The 25,538-nt window shown below is 48.9% G+C and overlaps 1 protein-coding gene across 5 annotated transcripts in view; it reads right to left on the bottom strand.

The window, feature by feature from the left end:
- EPHA8 (EPH receptor A8) overlaps positions 1 to 25,538 on the bottom strand; it is a 124,428-nt gene that overhangs the window by 15,995 nt on the left and 82,895 nt on the right. For 3 of the 5 annotated variants that reach the window (XM_030537444.1, XM_030537446.1, XM_030537447.1), the window contains 5 exons: positions 16,653 to 16,808; positions 9,599 to 9,934; positions 5,432 to 5,556; positions 5,082 to 5,244; positions 3,550 to 3,646 (listed from right to left, as the gene is read on the bottom strand). In XM_030537444.1, coding sequence (XP_030393304.1) covers positions 3,550 to 3,646; positions 5,082 to 5,244; positions 5,432 to 5,556; positions 9,599 to 9,934; positions 16,653 to 16,808 — 877 coding nt within the window. The remainder of the gene's footprint in view (positions 1 to 3,549; positions 3,647 to 5,081; positions 5,245 to 5,431; positions 5,557 to 9,598; positions 9,935 to 16,652; positions 16,809 to 25,538) is intronic. The other 2 variants (XM_030537445.1, XM_030537448.1) reach the window with 2 other exon arrangements.

The raw sequence follows: 25,538 nt of genomic DNA, 5'->3' as shown, positions 1-25,538 counted from the left end.
AAGAGTCCTAATATATGAAATCCATGTATTTAACATTTGCAATCTTGATCAATAACAACACATATTTGACTAATAGGGGCACATGAGGCAGAGGGCTGGAGGTACAGCATAGACCTTAATTGTCATTTGAGACAGTGACTATTTTTTATTATGTGAAAAGTATTCAACAGACCATAAATGTATCTCAGGTGTCGGTAACCAATGGCACGTGTGCCAAAGATGGCACGCGAGCTGATTTTTAACTTCTGAAAGGTTGCCGACCCCTGATGTATCTAGTCAGCAAAATGACAAATATAATAATAATTGTAACCAAACACCGCATTTCGGAGTCATTATAAACGATTACCGGTGTTCTATCTCATTCCAACAACAGTTGAGCATCCCAACGTGAGTAATACAGGTAATACACTACTTCTCATCCTTGTTTTCATCTGCAAATGCTAAAGCTGATTTTGTCAGGTTATTACGACACTCCACACCTCCAGGGCATGCCCAGAATACGGTTCCTGGCAATCTGGCTCATAGATTTATAGGGTCTATTACCCTTGATTAACTTCAAAATATCTGTGCACCATTGTCTGGTTCCGTTTTTGGAAATGGAGACTTCGAACTGTCATTGCGTATCCATCCATACTGCAGTGCACCTGAATAATGTCGTTTGACATTTCCTATAAGTGCTTCCCTTGCTGGTGGTAAGGAGCTGAGCTTTGGTTTTGATATGGTACCTTTGCCAGTTTTCCCTGCCCATGATTTCTGCCATGCTTCTAACATGGGGGCACAGTTTGATTGTCTGTAGTGTGCAGCCAGGAATTTGGGTGCTTGTTCAGCATCAGCAGGCATTGTGGCATTGATGTCACCCAGCAGAGAGAGGGAGTACCTAGCTTGCAGAATTTTCAACAGAGTAATTCTGATGAGGCCAAAACAGGAAGCTACTGTATCACAGCCTTAGAGCGCCCGGACAGCTAACAGCCCTGGTATTGTGTTCCGGCGTTGCTCTGCAGTAGCATGGATGTCTATTACAGCTCTCTCTTGGATGCTGGGTTCCATAATCACTGAATATGTTAGGCTCTGTTCAAGGTAATGAGGCAAGAGTAAGAGAAATACGTCAATGTCATCTGGTAATACTGACTTTTCCACCACTTTCTCTTTTGCTATCATCACTGTTTGATGTCTGAGGATGTTCTTTGCTGCCTCATGTGAGGTGGCCATATCTCCTCTGTTGACCACCACATACCCCTGGTTTATTTCAGCTCAGGTATTTTCTCTGTTTTGAATAATTCTGCACAAATGATGCCAATCAAACTCTTCCTTATTTTCATTAATTGTCAAGACAACTTTCTGTGGAGGTACCGATGCATTTGTCCTTAAATGATGCACTCTGCTTGCTCCTGTAGCTCTGCTCCATTTTGTGACTTTCATTGTGCTGAAGGATTTGCAACTGTTTGAGACAAGGTATACATCACCTGCTGCTAGCTCGTGTTCAGTGTAGATTCTGAAATTTGTCACAAAATCCTTGATGATACCACGTGCTGGCAAGTGTACAGCAGTACCATCAGTGACTGTGCAGGGGACTTCTTAGGAAGGATGTCTAGCTGACACCTCTGTCTGCAGCTGCTTGTTTAGCTTAGATTTAACCTCAGCAATCCCGTCACCAGAGGCAGCGAACGTTGATGTCGGTACAGGAACCAGTCACCTATCAAAACATTCTTGATCTCAACCTCTCATGAACTTGCTTGTAGGCCTTCAATAAATAAGCTCAGCATCAAATATCTTGGTTGGACCAACCTGCGCATTTTGCACTGCCAGTGTCTCTGCTCCCCTCGGTATTGTGTCACAGAACCCTGCGGGCGGGCCAGCAACGTTCCAATTCATGCATTTGGAAAATTCCAGCTGTAAGTGAGTTGTCTACACTGACGGTTGTGCCACTCTACCACCGCCAATATTTACTATGGCCTCTGAGTGCCTAGTGGCGTTTAAGGGATCAGTGCACAGGTCTAGCTTATGACTTCTCTGTATATTGCATCTGCAGCAATCCTTGACTTCATTTTGTCTATGTGGATCTCCTGTATTATGTTTGGTGTGTGGTGAGTGTTTAATTTATAATGTATTAATGTCTATAATTGTCCAGTAGTTGAAAATTAATTCGCATGAGTGAAGATGTAAGAACTCGTTGTGAGCATGCTCAGAGAGTACAGGAAGGATATGCCTTTGGTCTCAGTTTGGGGGAGGAGGCATGTACTAGAAGGGTATACAGCTAATATCAACAGACAGCACATATGTACCTCCAAGCTCCAGCACAAAACATTAGTGTGCGGTTTTCATTAAAAATATTTGAACTTCAATGAAAATGCTTTCACTGCCACCTGGCTTGTGATAAGCGCTCGTATTTCAAAATGCTCAGTGACAAGGTATCATCAGGCAGTTTCTTCCAACTTAGGGTCTTGAGATTCAGAATCCACACAAAAAAACCTTACTCCAGGAGTAGTCGATTATTTTTTGTCAAAGTCTGAATGTCTTGGCCAAGGTACAGTCACAGTCCAGGTTCCGGAGAAAATAATAAACAAACCAACAATGGTAATAAATAGATGTAAAGATTTCAGGGAACGTTCAAAAGTGCCTGGCAGTCCAGATTTGGCCCGTGATCTGCCTGTTGACTGACTACCCCCGCCTTATACTGACACTAAAACATGGTACTAGCAGGTGCTACCAGACTCCTGCTTTCCCAACAGGCCTATTGCAGATCAGCTCCAGGTCCCCCTTCTCCTGCGTCACGCTTCTGAGGGGACCGGGAGCCCTGCTCTTGTCTATCTGAGCTAACTCTCCCAGGACCACTCTGGTCTCTTAGCACGGTGGTTCTCCCAAGACATTTTTTGGTGGCTTTAGACTCCGGCCACTGTGGCTGCTCTGACAATTTTTCCTAAAATACTTAATTAACTTCAGGAAAAACAAATAAATATGCACATATCCATGTCCAAATCATTGTAATTTATCTATGCAGGGTTTTCTTCAGACTTAGTAATAAAAAAAAGTACAGTGTCTCTATTCTCTACTGGACCTAAACAGAATAGAAACAAAATAAGGTGCTTTGTACATTCTTCTCTTTTTTGTTGTTGTTTCTTTTGGGTTTTTGGTTGCTGCTTTTTTTAAGACTTGCTAGTTAAGTAAGTCTGCTCCTGTGAAAGCTGACATACTCAGCCCTGGCAAGCCAGCAGACAAATTAAGCTCTGAATGGACAGGTGGGTAGGCAAGCAGTGGGGTCCAGGGGCAGTGGAGGGCTGGGGAAGGCAGCGGGGGCCATGGGTAATGGGGGGGCGGTGAGCCTGGGGCCATTTGAGAAATGCTGTCTTAGAACATTGCCTTGGTTTGCTTCCTGCTCCCTGCCATTCTGTCTCCGCCACCCCTGCTCTCAACGACGCTCCATTCCCTGTCAGGCAGATGGAACAGAATCCCAGGTGTGGTGCAAACGCAGCCTCTTGCCCCAGCTCTAGGGGGAAGCCAACATGAAGTGTCTTTGAGTTCAGCATGCAGTGACCACCACGGGTCTCCTACCTCTTCTTGCAGATCAGAACCACCAGCAGGATTACAAGGCCAGTTATCAGGGTCAGGCAGATCCAGATGATCGTCATGGTGTCGTACCTGAGAGTTACTGGAAGAGAAACATCACAGAAGGGGAACTCAAGGCACATGTGCTTGGTGTGAGGCACCCAATAACCCACCCTCTGTGAATGTACATTCCATAATATATAACACTCTGTCTCATCGCCAGACCTTCCACTGAGGATCTTGACAGGAAAGGAATTAATCTTCCTGTCCCCCAGTGCAGGGACCTCCTTACAGATGGGAAACAGAGGCATGGAGCTGGACCGGCCAGTGTGGCACAGCAAACCCATGGCAGAAATGAGTGCAGAACCCGGTAATGCTGGCTGCCACTTCCTTGCGCTAATCATTGCAACGGCGCTTCTCAAGGCGCCAGGAGCCCTGGGTGAATTGTTCCCTCTGTCTGACAGTTGCAGTGTCACTCCTCTCCCCACAGCGACTCGGCAATTCCTGCAGGGAGCAGCAAGCACTGCAAAACCCTGCCAGGGTTCCCGTGACCTCACTGGGTTGCTAGGATTTCTGGGGGCATGTCCCGTGGTTCTTTGTGCTGCAGTCAGCTGGGACGCTCTGTGAGTCTTTCCCAGTGCATTGTGGGAGAACTTGTCTGTCCTTCTGGGCACAGGGCAGGACTGTGGGAACGCCCTGGAGGAGCGTCACACCGCAGTGATTTCACCTGCATCCTCCCTGCAAAGCGCAATCGCACTGCGGGAGGCCACTTGTCCGGTTTGCAGCCAGACAGTTCTCGTTTTGTGGAGCAGTGGCCCTGTCTGGGAGGGACACAGCACCACACATGCCTTTGTCCAGAGAAAACGAGAGAAGGAAACTGGATGCAGGAGGACACTGGTGGGAACAGGGGTGGAGGTGGCATCTCCGTGCAGAGTGATGCAGCCAGGGGTGGACCCACACAGATGGGCAGGTGGGTGCAGACGATAGACGGGGGGAAGTCCTGTATTCTGGAGATGTGTCAGTGGCCACTTGAAGGTCAGAGGAGTTTGTGTGCGGATGGTGGGCTAGCTCTGCAGGGAAGGCAGACCCAGTGAGGTCTCTTCTGCCCTTCTCCTAGTATGCAGTGTAGTGTCCCAGGCCCAAGATTTCAAATTGTCCCCACCCCCAGCTTTCCTTCCCCATCTCACACCTGCTTACACTGTCATGTGCCATTATCCATTTCCAGCTGCTCATAATCACTCAAGCAAACCTCTCCATTCAGATGCCAGCTGCTGCACCAACATCAGTGCCTGGCACTCCCAGCCTGGCTTCCAGGACAGCAGAACCACTGCTCCCTTCTGACTCTGCCCTCACCTCCCCATTCGCTTACTCCTCTCCCTTCAGCCTCCCACTGACTGTGCGGCGAATCTCGCTTTGGCTGAAGTCCAAGGCAAACAGCCCACTGACCAAGTGCTGTGCGTCTGGGTGCTGCACTTTAACTCTCGTGCCCATGCACACACGTCCGCTCTCTCCCCACCCTCATCCTCTCGTGCACTCACTTGCTTTCCCGGTCTCCACCTCCACCATCTGGCTGAACCTCCCACAGCCAGCAGAGGTCCGGGCCCGAACCTGGAAGATATAGCGGGTTGCAGGCTTGAGCCCAGAGACAGTCGCACTTGTGCCTTTGGATTTTAGCGTGGAGTAACTCTGCATTTCCTTGTCCTATTGGAGAGCAAGGCAAAGATCTCACTGAGACAGTGCAGGGACGGGGAAGGGGCCTGGCAGTAGCCCTTTCGATGTGTCTGGCTGGTAACAGTAATTACATCATGCAAACTATAGCCTATGCTATGACCCCGGCTTAATGCACCCTGGCCAGGCTGCGGGGGCTGGACCAGTAAATCACTGTTACCTTCTCGTAGTACTTGACTTCGTACTCCAGGATGATGCCGTTGTGTTGGTCTGGCTCATGCCACAGCAGCGTGACGCTGTTCTGACCCGTGTTCTCCTGGCGAAGCACCACCACCTGGGATGGGGCTGAGAACGCAGATGACAGCACATCAGAAACTGGACTTGTCTCCAGGGACAGAGCGAGCCATGCTGCAGACTGGGAATCCCTGGATCTTTGGAGCCTGTTCAGAGTCCAGCCATTGCCCCAATCTTGGGGTCCCAAAGCAAACATCCAGAGGGCAGCCCAGCTGTCTAGCACCCTCCCCGAGAGCAGGACCTTGCTGTTCAGTTGCCTGGGGCCCCAGCACAGCACTGACTCATCAGACTCCCCCACATTAAAGCACAATCTGTCCCAGAACTCCATTCTGCTCCCTAGTGAGGAGGGACAGCAACCTCCTGCTGTCCCAGGCCATGGGCACTGCTCTCTCTGTTTTGGATTCACAAAGGTAGAGCAGATTCACAAACCTTTCTGGTCAATGGGCCCCAGTTACACCCTTGCCAGCCCAGGCCATGGCACCAGAGTGCAGAGGAACCTAGCTGGGCTCAGAGTGATTGATTTCCTTTTCAAGTCTATCTAGCTAATCATTGGCCAGGCCAGGCTATGTGCCAGAGCCCCCTACCGGCACAGCTGGCATCCTCGGGCCCTGGGCACACTCACTGAGGCTGCCTATCGTTTCACTCCATCGTTGTGGATGGATGCCGGGAGGCACAATGGAACATGCCATGTCACAGAGGGAAAGCACACCAATGAAGGACTCCAGTGTCATGATGGGTGGCTGGACCGTTCTGATTATCCAGTCTGACCTGCATAGCTCAGGCCAGAGACCCCCACCTAGGGATCCTGCATCCAGCCCTGAGCACTGAAATAAGAGATGTCCACTCTTGATTTAAAGATCTCAAATGACAGAGAGTCCACCACATCCCTAGGCAAGCTGTTCCAGGGGTTAACTAACCCATTTCCACATTGAATGTATCTAGCTTCAGCTTCCAGACACCGGACCTTGCTGTGCCTTTGCCGGCTAGAGTACAGGGTCCCCTGCTCACAGAAATCCTCTCCCTGAAGAGGGGCTCACACGCGGTGATCCAGAGACAATGTGTTACGGTGGGTGCATGGGGCCAATGATAATGTTCTACCCTTGTTATGCTGGGTGGGTGGAAGAGTGAGAATGGGATATTCCACTTTTTCATTTGGGCGGGGGGCAACAATAATGGACCACCCCATTGTTTTGTTGGGTGGATGGGTGGGTAGCAATCAAATATTCTATTTTTCGGGGCAGCAATAATGGAATGCCCCATTGGTGTGCCAGGTGGGTGCATCGGTAGTCCTAATGGAATATTCCAGTTTTACGGGTGGTGGGGGGTGAGCAGTAACATTACACACACAGACACCCCCGCAGTGCTGTGGTGTGCAGCTGCAGGGAAGCTGCATTAGTGTTTTAGCTATGGACCAGGATGCATCATAACACTGGCTACCCGAGAGGTCTGGCCACCTTGTGGCCTGTGTCCCTGGGAAGCACTGTCCCATGGCATCACTGCAAAGGCCGGGGAACTGAGAGCAAACAAAGGGGAACTTCATCATCCTGCCTGGCTCTGCCTGCGGGATTCCCTGCCCAGGCTTCCAGCCTGTCAGCAGACAGATAAAAGGCCAGAGAACTGCATGTTGATCAGCATTAACACTGTAATCACGCAGGCTCCGAGTGGGGGCCAGGAAGGGATAGCTCACCCACCTCTAGCATTGCACGATTGGCTAGCTCATTACAGGGAAAGGGTCTTGCCATTTCTAAAGCCTCAACTTGCAGCCCCTGCTGGAGGCACAATACAGGCGAGGATGGGGCTTGTGGAGTCTGGGCACTGAAATGGTAACTCCAGGTAGCACTGGCTGCACCATTCCCGTGGAGAGAAGGCACTCTCGTTTTTAACCTCACTGCAGCTCATGGAGGTCAGTCCTGGGTGGGGCCTCAACTAGCCACAGTTTGCTGTGGTGCAGTAAAGTGCATGTTTTGACTGGGCTGCTTGGTGCCTCTTGCTCTAATGCACACACAAAGAATGAGTCTGTGCAGCTAATGCCTTTGTCAAAGCTCCTCGGGACATTCCTCACATGTTTCTTCCTGGCCATGAGGTTGACCCCAGGGATCAGTCTATAAGCTGCCCAACTCCCAGCTTTTGTACCGCTACCACTGGATTGGTTAGATCACAGTATAGTTAAAGCAGCACAAACTGTGTGTAGACAGGCCTTGGGGAACGCTGACCCGGAACAAACATTCAGGGAGCGTCCAGACTGGCCTGTGTGACCATATTAACTAACTGGAAGTGATGCAAGGTCAGAATCCCTAGCGAAGACATAGACAGTGGGGAAGGTGGCCCAGCCCCAGGAAGCCCTGCTGGGCACAACAGAAGGGAACAGTAGTCAAAGCAATCCCCAAGGGCAGAGCACTGAGGCTCCGCACTCCACAGCAATCGCTGGCACCCCTGAACTCAAGGGATTGGTGAGATCCCCCGGAGAACTCAGCAAAGATTGACTGACTGGGCCTAGCTAGTCCAGGGAATATGGTCTATCCGGCACAGTCCCCATTGGCCCCTCTCCGGAGTGCTGCTCTGAGTGGTGGAGCTGTCAGGATGACTGAGAATGATCATTGACTATCGCACTGAGCACGTCTCTCCGCTTTGCAGGTTGGTGCCTCTTTTACATTGCAGCATCCCTTTAAACACCTCCAGCCACACGGCTAAACCTCTGTGCTTTCCAATCGACCTGTTTCTGCTGCTCCCAGCTGCACCTGTTCTACGAGAAAAGCTAACAAGGGAGCATTCATTATCTGTCTATGCAACCAGTCATTGCAGGCATTTAGTGCCCGTCCCCTGAGCATCGGTATGATAAAGCTGGGACGGGGCCGGCAGGAGGGGCAGGGAAAGGGGGGATGTCCTCTGGGGGGGTCAGCTGGGAGCCTGGGCAGCTGCAGGAGACAGTTTGCAATAAAAGGCCTTGTTCCCCTCTCCCTTATTATGAGCTGACCCAGGCAACTCCTTTGACTTCTCTGGAGTTATTCCCAATTGACACTTGTACACGAGAGCAGAATGAGTCCTGGTTTACCAGACCCACTTACATCAATATAACTACGTTAGTCAGGGGTGTGGATCTCTGAATGACGTAGTTGTACCGATCTAGCCCGCGGCGATGGAGATGGGAGGGCTGCTCTGGGGGAGGTGCAGTACCTGTGCTGATGGGAGCTCTCTGTCAGCATAGGGAGCGTCTCCACCAAGCACTTCAGCAGTGCTGTTAAGCGTAGGCAAGCCCTGAGGCTCCTCATCACATAACACTCCCTGGGCTTGTCTGCAGCTGGGGAGCACAGCTGGAAATGCACTGGAGAGGGGCCCCAGGGTCCTGCTCTGAGCCAAAGTGGGGAACTGCTTCCTGAGGAAAGAGGTTGTTTCTCAGCAAGGGACTGGAAAAGACCAGATATGCATGAGAGAGACTTTCCCAAACAAACAACACAGGCACCTGCCAGCTGCTGGCCCTTGTGTGAGATGGGAAAGGAGCACTAGACACAGCATGAACTTTTGCATGCCCTTTGGAAAGGGAGGCAAGGAGCAGGCCTAGGGGTTCATGCTCCACTTAGTTTCCTTGCCAATAAACAAATGTCCGATGCGCCCCTGGCGTCCTGTGGAAATGGAGCAGCCTAGCGTGAGGCCACAGCAGAATGGCCAGGGTGTTGGGGACGTGGCGACGAAGCGGAATATGACAGGTTGAAAGGGAACTGAAGAAGATTAATTCCTCGCTCACCCAAAGCATGCATCTGCAGACGGCGGCTCAGCAGTGAGCCTCAGGCAGCCCCGTCTCCCCAGCGCCGCTGCCACCTCGGCTGAGGAGACAAGGGCCATTTCTCACTGAAGCCTGTCTGGAAGCTACCATGGTCACCATGACAAGCCAGTATTTGTCACAGGCTCCCCACTCACAGTGACCGTGGCTAATTCCCCTTCTGAGCGTAGGGAAAGCCAGGGCGGACTCAGATCCCTCGGGGGGCCTTTCGGCAAACGCTGACCCCCCTTGGGAGAAGGCACAGCTGGGCCCAGCGTGGAGTGTTCACATCAGTTGCCATGGGCCGAGCCTCCTGGGGGTATCTGCTCCTCCTACCTGCCTGGTTCGTGGTGATGTTGACAACAGCAAATCTCCTGGGCTCCAGGCTGAGGTGGGACACGCCGTTGACAGCCTCCACCCAGAAGGAGTAGTTCATGTGGGCCATGAGGTTGGCCACGGTGAGGGCAGCCTGCCCCAGGCTCATCTGCTGGGGAACAAAGCGGATCCCACTGCCGCATGCCTCGCACTGGCCCAGGTCCCACGTGCAGTGCCTGCAGACCACGTTGTATGTGATATCAGTGCGCCCCCCCTTGTCCAGGGGTGGAGTCCACTCCAGTGTCACCGAGGTGCCATTCACACTGGAGACCAGGTTCACAGGAGCAGAGGGGGGCCCTGAAAAGGAAGCAGAGATTCATCCAGATTGGTGGGGTGCTGTGCTCAGGGGGGGCTAAGGGGGGAGAGAAAAGCCCATGGGAAGATGATGTGATCCATGGGAGAGAACAGAGTGATACTGGCTGACTAGAGGGTGACTGACATGCCCTGGGTGTGTGTGGGGGGAAGGAAATAACAACCGAGATACAAGCTGATCTGAGGGTGCCATGCCCTGGGTGTGTGTGGTGGGGGGCGGGGGAGGAGGGAGGGAAGGAAATAACACAACCTAGATACAGGCTGATCTGAGGGTGTCATGCAGTGTGAGAACCTGACTAGAATAGGGTTGTTGATAAATTGCAGAGTCAATTACTTGACCACACTTTGGTTTGTTATGACGAATACTCAAGAGGCTAAATGACCAATGTGTCAGGTTTATTAATCTGGTACAGGAAGAGGTTCTGTACAATACCAGTCTCCAAAGAGCAGACTCATGCAGAAGGTGCACTCCCCAAGTCACACATCGCAGCTGGTAATATTTATATGATGATTTTACAAGTTACATGCTGCTACAGTCTAAGCCAGCAGTTTGTCCCACTTCCCTAACTTGCTATTCTGTTCCTTCCTTAGCTTTGTTTGGTACACTAGCATCCCAGGTACTGGTCCATGAAGGTACTTCCCTAGCTGGTACAAAATAGAACAAATTGATGTTTCTGGATTTTGACAAGTTTCCTACCCATTTATGCCAAATGCTTACTTCAGCAAATGCAAGGACTTATGGGATACTCAGCATATGCGAAAAGGATTACTGTATGGTTGGTTTGGGCTATATCGCTGTTACAATATTTGTGCTGAATGTTACAGCTCTGTGCATCCTAATATACATGTATGTATGTATGGTGCAGATAATGCATTTTATTGATATGATGTATATTTATATGCTAGCCAGCACATTTTAGCAGGACCCCTACTTGTTGCCTTGATAATTGTTATTGTCAAGGCGATACCTTTGCCAAATCAATGTATAAATTAATGGTGAGGGGCCTTTATATGTGATTTAAAGTGTTTTAACAAACTCCGTAAGTGGCAATAGATAATTAACACAGCTAAAAGTAAGATACCTTGTAACGCAAACAAAGCCTTAAAGGCAACCACTATTCAGGTATGGGAAATCAGTATTTTAAGATCCCCATCATGAATAAGGTTATTCAAGGCTTGTTCTGCCTTGTGCATGTCACTGCTAATCTGCATGTGTGTGGTTTTGTCTAGTAATGTTTTTAAATTTTAAGTGATTAATATGCACATTAAAATGGGTAAGTAAGTTTTAACTTCATTGGTGCTCACTTTGGATAATAGATTCATTTTGAAAACTGGGATAGACATCATTACAGTGTGTCCCAGAGTGCTAGGTACATGAGGGATAAAACAGAAATGTGGAGTAGTGACTTTACAAGTGAGGCCTCCATATATAAACTTCTTGTAATTAGTTACTACACGGTACTGTCCGTCCATGTTATAGGTTACCCTTCCTGCTGATTAGCACCGGCTGGGAAGCTTGCCTGAGCAGCAGATAGAAGTGGCCAGCTTCTCTGTCTCATACGGGGCTGAACCATTGTGACTGCACACACGAGTTGAAATGTCAAAAGCATCCTTGGCATAACAAGCTGTGTGAGCAAAAAAAAAATGAAGAGTCCTTGTGGTATCAGATTAGGCCTGAATAAAAACTGGGAGTGGTTGGGTCATTACAAAACCTAAACTTAATTTCCCGAATACCAATTTCTCCCTACTGTTACTCTCACCTTCTTGTCAACTGTCTGTAATGGGCCGCTCTCTTACCACTTCAAAAGTTTTTTTTTCTTCCTTGGTATCCTTCTGTTAATTGATTTATCTCGTTAGACTGACCTCACACTTGGTAAAGCAACCCCCATTCTTTCATATATATATATACACACCTGATGAAGTGGGTTTTGGCCCACAAAAGCTTATGTCCAAATAATTTGTTAGTCTCTAAGGTGCCTCAAGGACTCATTTTTTTTGTTGATACACAGTAACACAGCTACCACTGAAAGCTGTGTGAGGCGCTTTTCAGGTTTGCATTGCTGCGTGACACACTGCTAGTTGACAGAGCTCATTGTTTCATGTAGATGCTGTCTTCCAGATAACCTGCTGAATGATCAGTAACCAATTTATTAAATATTCCTGTGTCAGGCTCCAATACTGGCAGTGAAACTAGAAAAGAAATGTACATGGAACCAGGCACTGAGCAAGATTGTTTTAACCACACATTATCTCCATTAAGATACCATGTTACTCAAGCCAAATTACGACTGGTACTTAAAGGGAATTTGTCTACATGACTCAACGCACTGCTGGTTAGCCATAGTTTTTGTTACACACTGAGGACAATACTAGTTAGCTGTTCATCACTAATGAGGTCAGGCAATTTTCCTTCTTCAGTGTTTCCTAATGAGTTGGTTGTGGTAGTTACCATGTAACTCCCATAAGCAGTAAAAATAATGTCTTTACCACTCTGGTTTTTCCTTGCCTTTATATCACTCGCTGCAATTAGTTTGTTAACTTCCTTTGTGTCTGATTAAACAGTTTAGCAATGTGTGCACATTGCAGATCAAACAGACAGCCAGAGTCAGAGAATCTTGAAATTTAACCAATCATTCCATCTAGATTTTGGAATCTACTGTTTTGAAAGATACCAGACTATGGAATAGTCTTTTGCCCACCCCCCGAGTTTTGTGCATTCCTGATAAGGTACTATTATACTAATTAAGAAAGTAGTATACAGAAGTGATATATTTGCTTTTACACAATAACCAAATTTAACCATATTTCACTGAGAAAGAATTAAAACTATAGGTATATGCATAAACTCACTTTGCTTAATAATATACAATTTAAACAACAGTTAGACCTGGCCCAACGAGTGATGCGTCTTTATAATGTGTCTTAGTCGATTTCATACTCAACTGTCCACGTACAGTAGGTTGAGGTGTAGTTGACCAGTCTGTTATTTATACCACACTTTATCTTCTTCTTCTGATGCCCAGGGGTTTCTTCACTGTGTACTGATATTTCCTGGTGTCTCTGGTCTATGGGATGCACCCTTAAATAGCTTCATTTGGTTTGTTACAAGGAAGGCGCTCACAGACCCTTCACTGGTTTAGGGGGACGCCAAGATGTCTCAGGCAGAACCTCTGTTTTCCCTCCCATCCAGGAGCCCCTGGCAGCACATTGGAACACCAGGGTCAGCATTGACACAGAGGAGAGAGTCCGTCACCCACCCTCCACCACAGCACCCCCATGCCAGGCCCTAGTTGAGGGGAGAGCACACCCCCTACTCAGTAACTCACACCATTCTCTGCTGACACTAGCGTGGCTTCCCAGCCACGGGTTGGATAAGCCTCATGTTGCTTAGCTTGGGAGAGCCCAAGGGATCACTTCATCCCGTGGCACAGGCTGCAGATGAAGATGTGCTGGCAAAGCAGTGTAGGGTGTTTGCCCATCAGCAGCCAGCCCCATGCCTGGCTTGCACCCATCTGAGCACTAACATGTCACAGACTGTCCAAGGCCACTCAGCAATCCGGCTGCCTCTCTGGGGGAGCCTGTCCTGCCATGCAGTGGGTTTGATGTGACTGCTGATTCAGCGGGTGCTGTTCGCTGATATGTCACATGCAGAATCTGAATGAAAACCGCCTGCATTCCACAGCGACATTTCAGCGACTCCTCATCACATCCAAACGTTCCCTGGACAGCACCGGAATTGCAAAGGGGACAGGATGAGCTGAGTGGGAAAGTACTTCTTATCTTGACATGAATGGAGACAAAAGCAAACACTTTAGGGTATGAGTCAGGGAAAATGAAACAGAAAAGAGTTTTAAAGTATAATAGGAACAAAAAAAATCCTAACAAAGGTATTGGTCCGTTACTAGATGGAAATGGTAGAATTATCAATAATAATGGAGAAAAGACAGAAACATTAAATAAATATTTCTTTTCTGTATTTGAAATAAAACAGATGCTGTAGTCATATCATATGATAACATTCTTTCCATTCCACTAGTGTTTCAGAAGGATGTTGAACAGCAGCTACTAAACATTAGACATTTTTACAGCAGCAGGTCTGGAAAACTTGCCACCAAGGGCTTGCTGATGAGCTGGGTGGACCAATCATGTTGATTTTCTGTAAGTCTTTGAACACCAGGGAAGTTACACAAGACTGGCAGAACGTTAATGTTGTACCAATATTTAAAAAGGGTGAAAATGGGATGACCTAGGTAATTATAGGCCTGTCAGCCTGACATCAACCCCAGGTAAGATAACGGAGCAGCTGAAACAAGACTCAATTAATAAAGAACAAAAGGAGGGTAATATGATTAATGCTGATCAGCATAGGTTTATGGAAATAGATCCTGTCAAATTAACTTGATCTCTTCTTTTAAAAATGATTTCAAATTTGGTTTATGAAGGTAATAGTGTTGATGTAATATATTTAGACTTCTATAAGATGTTTGACTTGGTACTGCATAATACTTTGATTAAAAAACGAACATGGCCCACATTAAATGAATTAAAAGCTGGCTAACTGATAGTTCTCCAAATGTAATTGTAAATGGGGAATCGTCACTGAGTGGGTATTTTTCTAGTGGAATCCCACAAGGATCTGGTTTTGGCCCTATGCTATTTAAACATTTTTATCAGTAACCTGAAACAAAACAGAACCATCACTGATGAAGTTTGCAGATGACACAAAAAATGGGAGAGTGGGAAATAATTATGAAGACAGGTCACCAATATGGAGCAATCTGGATCCCAAGCAAACAACGTGCATTTTAACATGATTAGATGTGAATGTATAGCTCTATGAACCCAGAATACAGGGACTCTGAAAAGTATTTGAGGGTCATGATGGATAATCAGCTGAACACAAGCTTCCAGTGTCGCTCTGTGGCCAAAAAGGCTAACGCTATTCTGGGATGCATAAATGGGAATCTTGAGTAGGAGCAGAGAGGTTATTTTACCCTTTATTTGGCATTGGCATAACCCCTGCAGGAATCCTGTGTCCAGTTCTGATGCCCACAATCAGGGCCGGCTCTAGCTTTTTTGCCGCCCCAAGCAAAAAAAACCCAAAAAAACAAAAATGCGCGGCAGGGAACCAACCTGCCACCCAGCTGGAGCAGCAAAGGGGGGCGGGGGGGGTCAGGAACTCCAGGAAACCTGCCGGCTGGTCAGAGCAACGAAGGTGGGGAGAGGCGTGAAACAAACCCCCTGGCTGGCCGGAGCAGCGAAGGAAAGAAAAAACAAAAAAACAAAAAGAAAAGAAAATACTTGTGGGGCGACGGGAGCATGGGTGCAGGGGGACTCCCAGCCCTGCAGACCCTGGGCAGAGGCGTGCACACCCCAGCTAGCGGGGGAGAGGGGGAGAGAGAGAAGGGGGCGGCCAGGGCTTCCTTAAGCGAGGCGCTCGCCATGCGGCCCCTCCTGCGCGCCTGCTGGGAGGGCTCTGTGCCGCTTAAGGGGGCAGGCAGGGAGGGACGCGGGCTGCCGTGCAGGGCTTGCTGCAGACCTGGCAACGCTCCCAGCAGCTCCCCTCCTCTGCGCCACCGCCCCCTACAGGGCGACAGGAGCAGCAAACCAAAAGAAAAAATCCTGCAGGGGTGGTGGGAGCGGCGAGACGCAAAAAAAAAAACAACGGTTGGGGCGGAATGCCGCCCCTTGGAATCTGCTGCCCCAAGCACTAGCGTGCTCGGCTGGTGCCTGGAGCCGGCCCTGCCCACAATTCAAGGAGGATGTTGACAGATTCAAAGAGCCACGAGAATGACTGGAGGACTAGAAAACCTGCCTTACAGTGATAGACTCAAAGAGCTCAGGGTATTTAGCTTAACAAAGAGAATGTTAAGGGGTAACTTGATAACAGTCTATAAGTAATTACACGGGGAATACATATTTAATACTGGGCTCTTCAGGCTAGCCGAGAAAGGTCTAACACGATCCAATGGCTGGAAGTTAACTCTAGACAAAATCAGAATGGAAAAAAGGTGTAGATTTTTAATAGAGTAATTAAGCACTGGAACAGCTTACCAAAGGTCACAGTGTATTCTCCATCCCTGATCACTTTTAAACCAAGATTGGGGTTTTTTCCCCTAAAAGATCTGCTCTAGGAATTACCTTGGGGAAATTCTCTGGTTTGTGTTACACAAAAGATCAGACTAGATAATCACAATGGTCCTTTCTGGCCTGGGAATCTGTGGCATTCACATGCAGAGAATCCATGGCATTCACATGCAGAGAGACAGGCCCCATTTCTACACTAAGAAAAAGAAGGGTTTAAAACACGACAGCTTACATGCTTTAAAATCCTTGTGAAGTCAAGGCACATTGTAGCTTTGACGTGAGCTATCCTGACTGAAACACACACCATTATCCTATTGCAGACATGCCTCCGGGACAACACAAACACCCCTGGGTACCACTCACAGCGCTTGCCCCAGACACGCACAGAGCATGGCAACTCTCCCATTGACTCCAGTGGGGCCAAGACTCCAGCCCGATGTTTCTAACACATTCACCCCTATAGTGTCGAGGTCCCTCTTGTCCCACAGACACATACTCCACTTCCCACTTGCATGGGAATCTCCCTCTGCTGCTGTAGCCAGGCTGATTCGGGTTCTGTTCCCTGCGTGTTGTGGAAAGTGGGTGGGCAGTCCGAGGCAGATAGGCAGGTACTTACGCGTGCAGGCCGCAGATGGGGGATCTTGTGCTGCCCGGTAGTAGCTGCTGTCACAGCGGCACACCTGTGCAGCCTGGCTCTCTGAGTAGCTGTGCAGGGGGCACTTGGCACACAGCTGGTCACCAGGGGCTGACTTGTAAAATCCCAGCTCGCAGGCTAGAGGAGAGGGGGAAAGGAAGCAGTCAGAAGGCAGCACCCAGTGCAGACTCATCCACTGGCCTGGTAAACCCCTTATCAAGACACTGAGCTCAATGTCCCTACGGGAAAGATACTTGCTCTGTGAGAAAGCTCCACTCCTGCCCCTCCAAACGGACCTCCCAGCTCGCTGGCTCTTCCCTGTCCCTTCTAGAAGCCCTGGAGGGCCCAGTGGCAGGGGTTCCTGAGTCCCCACATGCCTCTGCATGAAACTGACCCAGGCTCCTGACTGGCTCTGCCCTGCTGCTGGCTATAGTGGCCTCCTAGTGCTGTCCGCCAGCTGCTGCTTCCCAGGACGAGGCAGGGGAGCAGCAGCACAAAGTAGGCAAGACACCCAGGCAAGTTGAGGGCGGGGAATTCATTCCCTGCTAGAGGAGGAGGAATGGCCTGCCCAGGACTCCGCTACTTCTCACCATAGCACCCCCTACAGGCCTCCCCATATGGTTCATGTACCACATGCTGGGTAATAATATGAGAGGCCTTCATGCTCGTAAAACAAAACTAAACTATTAAGAGAACTATTTCCAGCAGTGCAACCAGTGCAGCTGACATTCCAGCCATGTGCACACAGACTGACTTCCTGGGGCCTCCCCCAAACTCTGCCCTCCTGCTGCAACCTGGGCTCCTCCCTCCAAGTTCCAGGCAGACTGCTACACTTGGCACATGGAGATTGGCTAATCCTTGTTGATTAAATGCAGAACAATATTTTCAGTGGGATGCAGCTGAGCTGTATACCCTGGGCTGTGCTGGCACTGCAAGGCAAGCCAGAGGGACAGCTGGGAGCTTTGGCTTCTCTTCCTCACCAAGGGCAGACAAGCCTGTGTGGGAAGGAGCAGAATTGCCCAGGAGAAGCTGACAGTAGTTCTGGGGTAACAGGTGATGGGAGGAGAGGGAAGGAGGGAGCAGAGGAGCACAGTAGTTTAGGGCCAGTTCTAATCCTTTTCCTCCTTCTGCAAAGCGTGTCCTTCCAGCAGCTCTCCCTCTTCCCAAAGCTACGGTCAGCTTCTCCTGAGCAACTCCTTAGAAACATGGAGAGGGCAGCAGGGGCCTGAAGCTGCCGGAGAAGGGTCTTCTCCCTCCCCCTCTACCCCCCCACCCTGCCTCAGCTGCTGGTCCCCACCCTGACGAGTATGGGACAGTGAGCCTGACTGAGCTTCAATGAAGCCTGCCAGGTAGCACAATGAGAGCTCTGGCCGAGAGAATTAGGGTCTTATCCCAGCTCCGTGTGATCTGAAGCAAGTTACTCAGACCCTAATTTGAATGCCTTCATTTTTGTGTGCCAGGCTTCATAGAAGATTAGGGTTGGAGGAGACTTCAGGAGGTCATCTAGTCCAAACCCCTGCTCAAAGCAGGACCAACACCAACTAAATCATCCCAGGCAGGGCTTTGTCAAACCGGGCCTTACAAACCTCTAAGGAAGGAGATTCCACCACCTCCCTAGGGAACTCATTCCAGTGCTTCACCACCCTCCTAGTGAAATAGTGTTTCCTAATATCCAACCTAGACCTTCCCCACTGCAACTTGAGACTATTACTCTGTCATTGGGTACCACTGAGAACAGTCTAGATCCATCCTCTTTGGAACCCCCTTTCAGGTAGTTGAAAGTAGCTATCAAATCCCCCACTCCCACTCTTCTCTTCTGCAGACTAAATAACCTAAGCTCCCTCAGCCTCTCCTCGTAAGTCATGTGCTCCAGCCCCTGAATCATTTTCGTTGCCCTCCACTGGACTCTCTCCAATTTGTCCACATCCTTTCTGTAGTGTGGGAAACAAAACTGGACAGAATACTCCAGGTGTGGCCTCACCAATGCCGACTAGAGGAGAATAATCACTTCCCTCGATCTGCTGGCAGTGCTCCTACTAATGCAGCCCAATATGTCCCATTAGCCTTATTGGCAACAAAGGCACACTGCTGACTCATATCCAGCTTCTAGTCCACTGTAATCCCCAGGTTCTTTTCTGCAGAACTGCTGCTGAGCCAGTCAGTTCCCAGCCTGTAGCGGTACATGGGATTCTTCCATCCTAAGTGCAGGACTCTGCACTTGTCCTTATTGAACCTCATCAGATTTCTTTTACCCAGTCCTCCAATTTGTCTAGGTCACTCTGGACCCTACCCCTACCCTCCAGCATATCTACCTCTCTCCTCAGTTCATCTGTCAACTTGCTGAGAGTGCAATTAATCCCATCATCCAGATCACTGATAAAGATGTTGAACAAAATCAGTCCCAGGACCGACCCCTGAGACACGCCACTTGATAGCGGCTGCCAACTAGATATCAAGCCGTTGATCACTACCCTCTGAGCCCAACAATCTAGCCAGATTTCTATCCACCGTATAGTCCATTCAGCCAATCCATACTTCTTTAACTTGCTGGCAAGAATACTGTGGGAGATCGTATCAAAAGCTTTGCTAAAGTCAAGATATATCACATCCATGGCTTTCCCCATATCCACAGAGCCAGGCTTGAGGTTTATCAGTTACGTGCCTGAGGGGCTTGGCTTGGGCAACGTTGCAACTCTGGCAATCTCATCGTGAGTCTGGTGACGTCTGTTGTTTTCCTTAAAACATGGCGGCACATGGGAAACTGAGATTTCATTTCACAAAAGAATGTTTCCAGCCCTCCTGGTGGTAGGGAGAAGCCGGAAAGCATGACCTGCGTATGCACACACCGCCTCCCTTCCCCCCAGAAGGCAAAGAACCAACAATTCTTCTCTTTGGAAATCCTGCGAGTCTTGAGCAAATCCGGTGGATTTTGGCTCATGATTTCTGATCATCAGGGCCTGGCCATGCTGCTCCAGGCACCTATGTCTGGCCTTTGGCCTTCACCTCTGTGCCTGTTTGCACATTGCAGAGGCCAGTATACATCTTCCTCCCAGCTCCACTCCCCAGCTGCGGGAGATGCACTCACTCATGCCCCAAGCTGGCAGGGCTCGTGCATGCAGCGTTAGTGAGGTTGCTCATCCTCTGGATTTGTGCTTTCTGACCAAGGAGCCGGAGCTGATCTCCCAAATTAGGGGTGGTGAAGTCAAAGCCAATTTGTCACTGCATGCTGCTCCCACTTATCAGCTCTGGAGAGACAGCTAGCCAGGAAAAATGGGAACACAATGCATGACAAATTTTCACTGAGCAGGAGTTGTAATCATTTAGAATTTAATGTTGTAAAGAAATGTTAATTACCTGTGGCGATGATTCACATTTATTTTAGATGCAGTCAAGGGGAAAATTATGCTAAATTACCACTGTTTATACATGCTCCATACAAAACACAGCACTGGGCCAGAGCTGGTGTGAATGCGACGGTGTCTTGGCTGTGACATGGGTCAGACATTCAGCCAGATCCATATGGCTGCTTGTCATCACTAGGATGCACAAAGTCCCCCGAGCAGACCAGGGAATCTTGGTCAATGTCTCTGATGGAGCCAGGACATGTGTAGTGGACAGTTCCTGAGCTAGGGTGACCAGACAGCAAATGTGAAAAATCGGGACGGGAGTGGGAGGGTAATAGGAGCCTATATAAGAAGAAGACCCAAAAATCGTGACTGTCCCTATAAAATCAGGACATCTGGTCACCCTAGCTTGAGCAGGAGTCCATGTAGTAGAACATATGGATTGTTCTATGGGCTACATAGTCCTCCCGTATCTGCATTGTGGGCGACCGTGTAGATAATGACTGTGTCCTTGAGCTGGCACCTACTGGATCAAAAGCATGTTACGATGCCTATTGGGATGTCCCACTCTCACAACCCGGTCCTGCTAGGAAACGCAGGTTCATAGAGTGTGGGAGAACAGACTCTCACTCAATGATCAGAGGTGAGAAGAACAAATCAGCAGGGAATTGCCATTGGGTAAAAGAATTTAACAGGCTCCACAGACATTGCTCTAACACCTACAGAATGCATTAAAGAACAAGATCTCATCTCTAGGTTATTTAACCCACCCTGTAGTAGGAGAAGAATTCCATAGAATGGTCCAAAACAACCTATAGCAAAAGTTCTCCCGCTCTATACAATGCTCCTGGATATTTCCGTCTCAGGAGAACCCTCTGGGGAGCGGTCCAGGAGACCATGGGGATTTATTTCGATGTATATCAATGCTGCCCAAGGTGTGCCGACAGACAGCTGTAGGCAAAGAACATGCACAGGGCAGCATGGATCAGGAGTCACAAAACACTCGTCTGCTCCATCGCCCCGCTCAGGATATCTCCTCCCACATACACTAGGTCAGCTCACTCCTTCCTGGGCTCGCAGGCAGGCCTGGCAGTGTATCCTAGGCTGGAGACCAGTAAGCTTGGCTCTAAACTGGGGCCTGGCAGCCTAGCTGCTTCCACTGAGCTGAACTGCCACAGGAGGAGAAAGTGAGTTCCTTAGGTCACTGGGACAGGAACTGGGTTGAATTCCCTGAGTTTCCATATATCCCTAGAGTCTGATGACCTGAGGCTGCCATGACCAGAGCTCAAAAGACACTGCCAAATATAGTCATTAGAATCCTTAAATGATCACATTCTGCTCCCTTCCTAGGGCGGGGAATGGCAGCTTTCCAGTAACCATTACTGAATATTCACAGAAAGCCAATGTCAAGTTCTGCTGGGAGCCCTCATGCTGAGAGGTTTGTTCATTGAATGGGGAGTAGGGACATCATGTGACCTAGCTGTCCAATCTAGTCAAAAGAGCTTGAATTCTATCTTTCTGCCACTCACAGAACAGGATTGTGAAAGAGCTACGATTCGATCCCAACGCACCCATCCCTCCCCACGGACGGCCCTCCACCTCTCGGAAAATCACAGTCTGCCAAAGCAGAAATGTTCACCCAATAAGGCGTTGTGAATTACTAGCCCAGCTCTAGCTTAGATGCAGTGCCACAAAGTCAGGGCAGGACCTGGGATGATCACAGGGAGCAGGGTAATTAGAGCAGTGGGGATGAGAGTGAGGAATGTTTATATGAGTCCCCTTCCTCCTCTACTCACACACATACGCAAGCATGGAGCACATATGCATGACAACCCTCAGGGTGTGTGTAGGAAATCTCTAACCCAAAGCGCTTCTGCCTCAGGCTCTCAAAGCACATACACATGCATGAAATATACACTTGCTTCCAAAGCCATAATCGGCCATTTTAATGTCACCTGTAAAGGGAAATCGTGTCTTACTAATCTATTAGTGTTCTTTGAAGGGGTCAACAAACATGTGGACAAGGGGGATCCAGTGGACATAGTGTACTTAGATTTCCAGAAAGCCTTTGACAAGGTCCCTCACCAAAGGCTCTTACATAAATTAAGTTGTCATGGAATAAGGGGGAAGATCCTTTCATGGATTGAGAACTGGTTAAAAGGCAGGGAACAAAGGGTAGGAATAAACAGTAAATTTTCACAATGGAGAGGGGTAACTAGTGGTGTTCCCCAAGGGTCAGTCCTAGGACCAATCCTATTCAATTTATTCATAAATGATCTGGAGAAAGGGGTAAGCAGTGAGGTGGCAAACTTTGTAGATGATACTATCTTGAGCAGTTAGTTAAGACCAAAGCAGACTGTGAAGAACTTCAAAAAGATCTCACAAAACTAAGTGATTGGGCAACAAAATGGCAAATGAAATTTAATGTGGATAAATGTAAAGTAATGCACATTGGAAAAAATAATCCCAACCATACATACAATATGATGGAGGCTAATTTAGCTACAACGAATCAGGAAAGAGATCTTGGAGTCATCATGGATAGTTTTCTGAAGACGTCCACGCAGCATGCAGCAGCAGTCAAAAAAGCAAACAGGATGTTAGGAATCATTAAAAAAGAGACAGAGAATAAGATGGAGAATATCTTACTGCCCTTATATAAATCCATGTGTCACGGAGTCACCGGGCGATGCTCTGGAACTGCTCCCCACCAAGCCAGTCAGGACTTTGGGGAGCCTCCTCTCCCTTGGAGCAGACTTGTTCAGGGCAAGAAGCTCACACAGCTTCACCTCCTGGGTCTCTCCTTGGAGCATTCAGCATCCTCTGCCCCTCCGTGCGCTTCCCACAGCGAGTCACCCCAACGGGGTCCTGGGGAAGCCACCGGGTTCTGCACCCCCACTTTGCAGTCAGACGTGACCCTCAGCCAGCCAGTAAAACAGAGGTTTATTCGATGACAGGAACAGGGTCTAAAACAGAGCTTGTAGATACAGCGAACCGGACCCTCGGCTGGGTCCATTCTGGGGGGCAGTGAGCCAGACCCCCAGGTCTGCCCTCTACCCTTGACCCCAGCCAGCTCCAGACTAACAACCCCTCCCAGCCCCTCCTCTCTGCTCAGCTCCTTTCCCGGGCCAGAAGGTCACCTGATCCCTTTGTCTCCAACACCTTCAGCTGGCACCTTTGCAGAGGAGGGGCCCAGGCCATCAGTTGCTAGGAGACAGAGTGTCAGGCATTTAGGTGCACTGGCCCTTTGCTCTGCCAGATACTTAAGAAATGCCATGGGGACACTGAGTCACCAATACAGTATTCAGAGAAAACATTAAGAACTTTCCCAGTTCGTCACACCATGGTACATCCACATCTTGAATATTGCGTACAGATGTGGTCTCCTCATCTCAGAAAAGATATACTGGCATTAGAAAATGTTCTGAGAAGGGCAACTAAAATGATTAGGGGGTTGGAACGGGTCCCATACGAGGAGATTAAAGAGGCTAGGACTTCTCAGCTTGGAAAAGAGGAGATTAAGGGAGGATATGATAGAGGTATGTAAAATCATGAGTGATGTGGAGAAAGTGAATAAGGAGTTATTTACTTGTTCCCATAATAAGAACTAGGGGCCACCAAATTAAATTAATGGGCAGCAGGTTTAAAACAAATAAAAGGAAGTTCTTCTTCACACAGTGCACAGTCAACCTATGGAACTCCTTGCCTGAGGGAGGTTGTGAAGACTAAGACTAGAACAGGGTTTAAAAGAGAACTAGATACATTCATGGAGGTTAAGTCCATTAATGGCTATTAGCCAGGATGGGTAAGGAATGGTGTCCCTAGCCTCTGTTTGTCAGAGGGTGGTGATGGACAGCAGGAGAGAGATCACTTGATCATTACCTGTTGTTAGGTTCACTCCCTCTGGGGCACCTGGCATTGGTCACTGTAGGCAGACAGGATACTGGGCTAGATGGACCTTTGCTCTGACCCAGTATGGCCATTCTTATGTTCTTAAAATGATACCAACATCACGTGGCTTCTGCTCTGCGCGTCCCACCACAGTGATTGGAATCAGTGGCTTTGCTTCTGGCACAGCCCATCCACACATCCCAGCCTGGTGCTGCAGCTCCCCCTCTCCACATCCCAGCTCCTGACGCCTCCTGGCAGCCGCTGCCTGCACTGGGAGGTCTCTAGAGCTGGCAGTCTTGTATCAATAAGAGAGAGTGTGGGGCAGGCTCTGCCAAGCCATCTGTAGCTTGGGCCATTTGTTTACCTCCTGCTTATCCTCTGGGAACAGAATAATATCTGCTAATAAGCTGGCAGGGTAGCAGAAATGATAGATGAACCTGTCAAGGAAATGATAGCCAAGGATCAGCCACGCTGCGTGTCCAAGTTGGTGTTGATGGGGGCTAGAACTCTGCCTAGGTAAGCGATTTGGAGAAGGAAAGGCAGCTTTGGTAGTGGCGGGAAGCAGAAGTGCAGCCTGCTTGGAGTTCCTGGCTGGGGTCCTTCCATTTTCTGTTCTCCTCAGGAGCATGAAGGCAGGCTGCAGTTAAGAGATGTGTGTGCAGGAGTAGGGGGTACGGCCAGGAGTAGCAGCGACGCTGGGTAACCCTCTTGTGCTCAGCACTGGGAGCCAGGCCTCAGGATTGCTCCATTCACTGGTCATGCAAGGAAGCAGCTAATGGTGGAGGTCAGCAATGGACAGGACAAAAAACACTCCCCATCTCTAGGGACTCAGGGCTACCATGGGCACATGCCAGCTGCCTGCATAGCCCCGGAAGGCAGTTCTCTTCCAGGGATTACAATGGCACCGGAGAACATTCCTAGTGCTGATATCATTCCTGGAACTACCCTGGGATTGACGGAAAAAAAACAAATGGCACAAAATACTTTCCTCACCCACTGGGGCAGGAACCCCCCAGTCATGAGAAATGCCACTTGGTATGTATCAGAGGGGTAGCCGTGTTAGTCTGGATCTGTAAAAGCAGCAAAGAATCCTGTGGCACCTTATAGACTAAGAGACATTTTGGAGCATGAGCTTTCATGGGTGAATACCCACTTCGTCAGATGCATGGTATGTGTGTACATGAGACAGACTGGCATGGAAATGCCACACAGACAACCGAGCTCAGCTGCCAATCTGCTTTACTTCTGCATTTCAGAAGCTGCTCGAACATGGCGGCAGGGACATGGCAACGGAACATACTCTCACAGGACCCAGAGAGACCCAACACTGATCAAAGGCAGCAAGGAACCACCTCTCCAAATGCAAACGCTCCATGATTGATCCACACGAGGTTTCTGGGAAAGGGACATGGAGCACAAGGAAGAAATTTGTGTTAGATGGAGTCCTGCATGACATGGCTTTGTTGAGTTAGTTTGCGTTGCCTGTGTGCACCTCAAATAATTCAGGTGTTGATTTCTGCACCTTGAAGCTGGCTGCTCCCTCACATCCACAAATATGGTTCCTCCTGCTCCTTCCAACCCATGAAGAATGAAGTGGTGGCAGTAGAGACAATTGTGGCTTTTTTTTTGCCTC

This window comes from Gopherus evgoodei, chromosome 18 (assembly GCF_007399415.2).
Source record: "Gopherus evgoodei ecotype Sinaloan lineage chromosome 18, rGopEvg1_v1.p, whole genome shotgun sequence".
Classification (NCBI taxonomy): Eukaryota; Metazoa; Chordata; order Testudines; family Testudinidae; genus Gopherus; species Gopherus evgoodei.
This window is presented reverse-complemented; position numbering and strand designations above follow the sequence as displayed.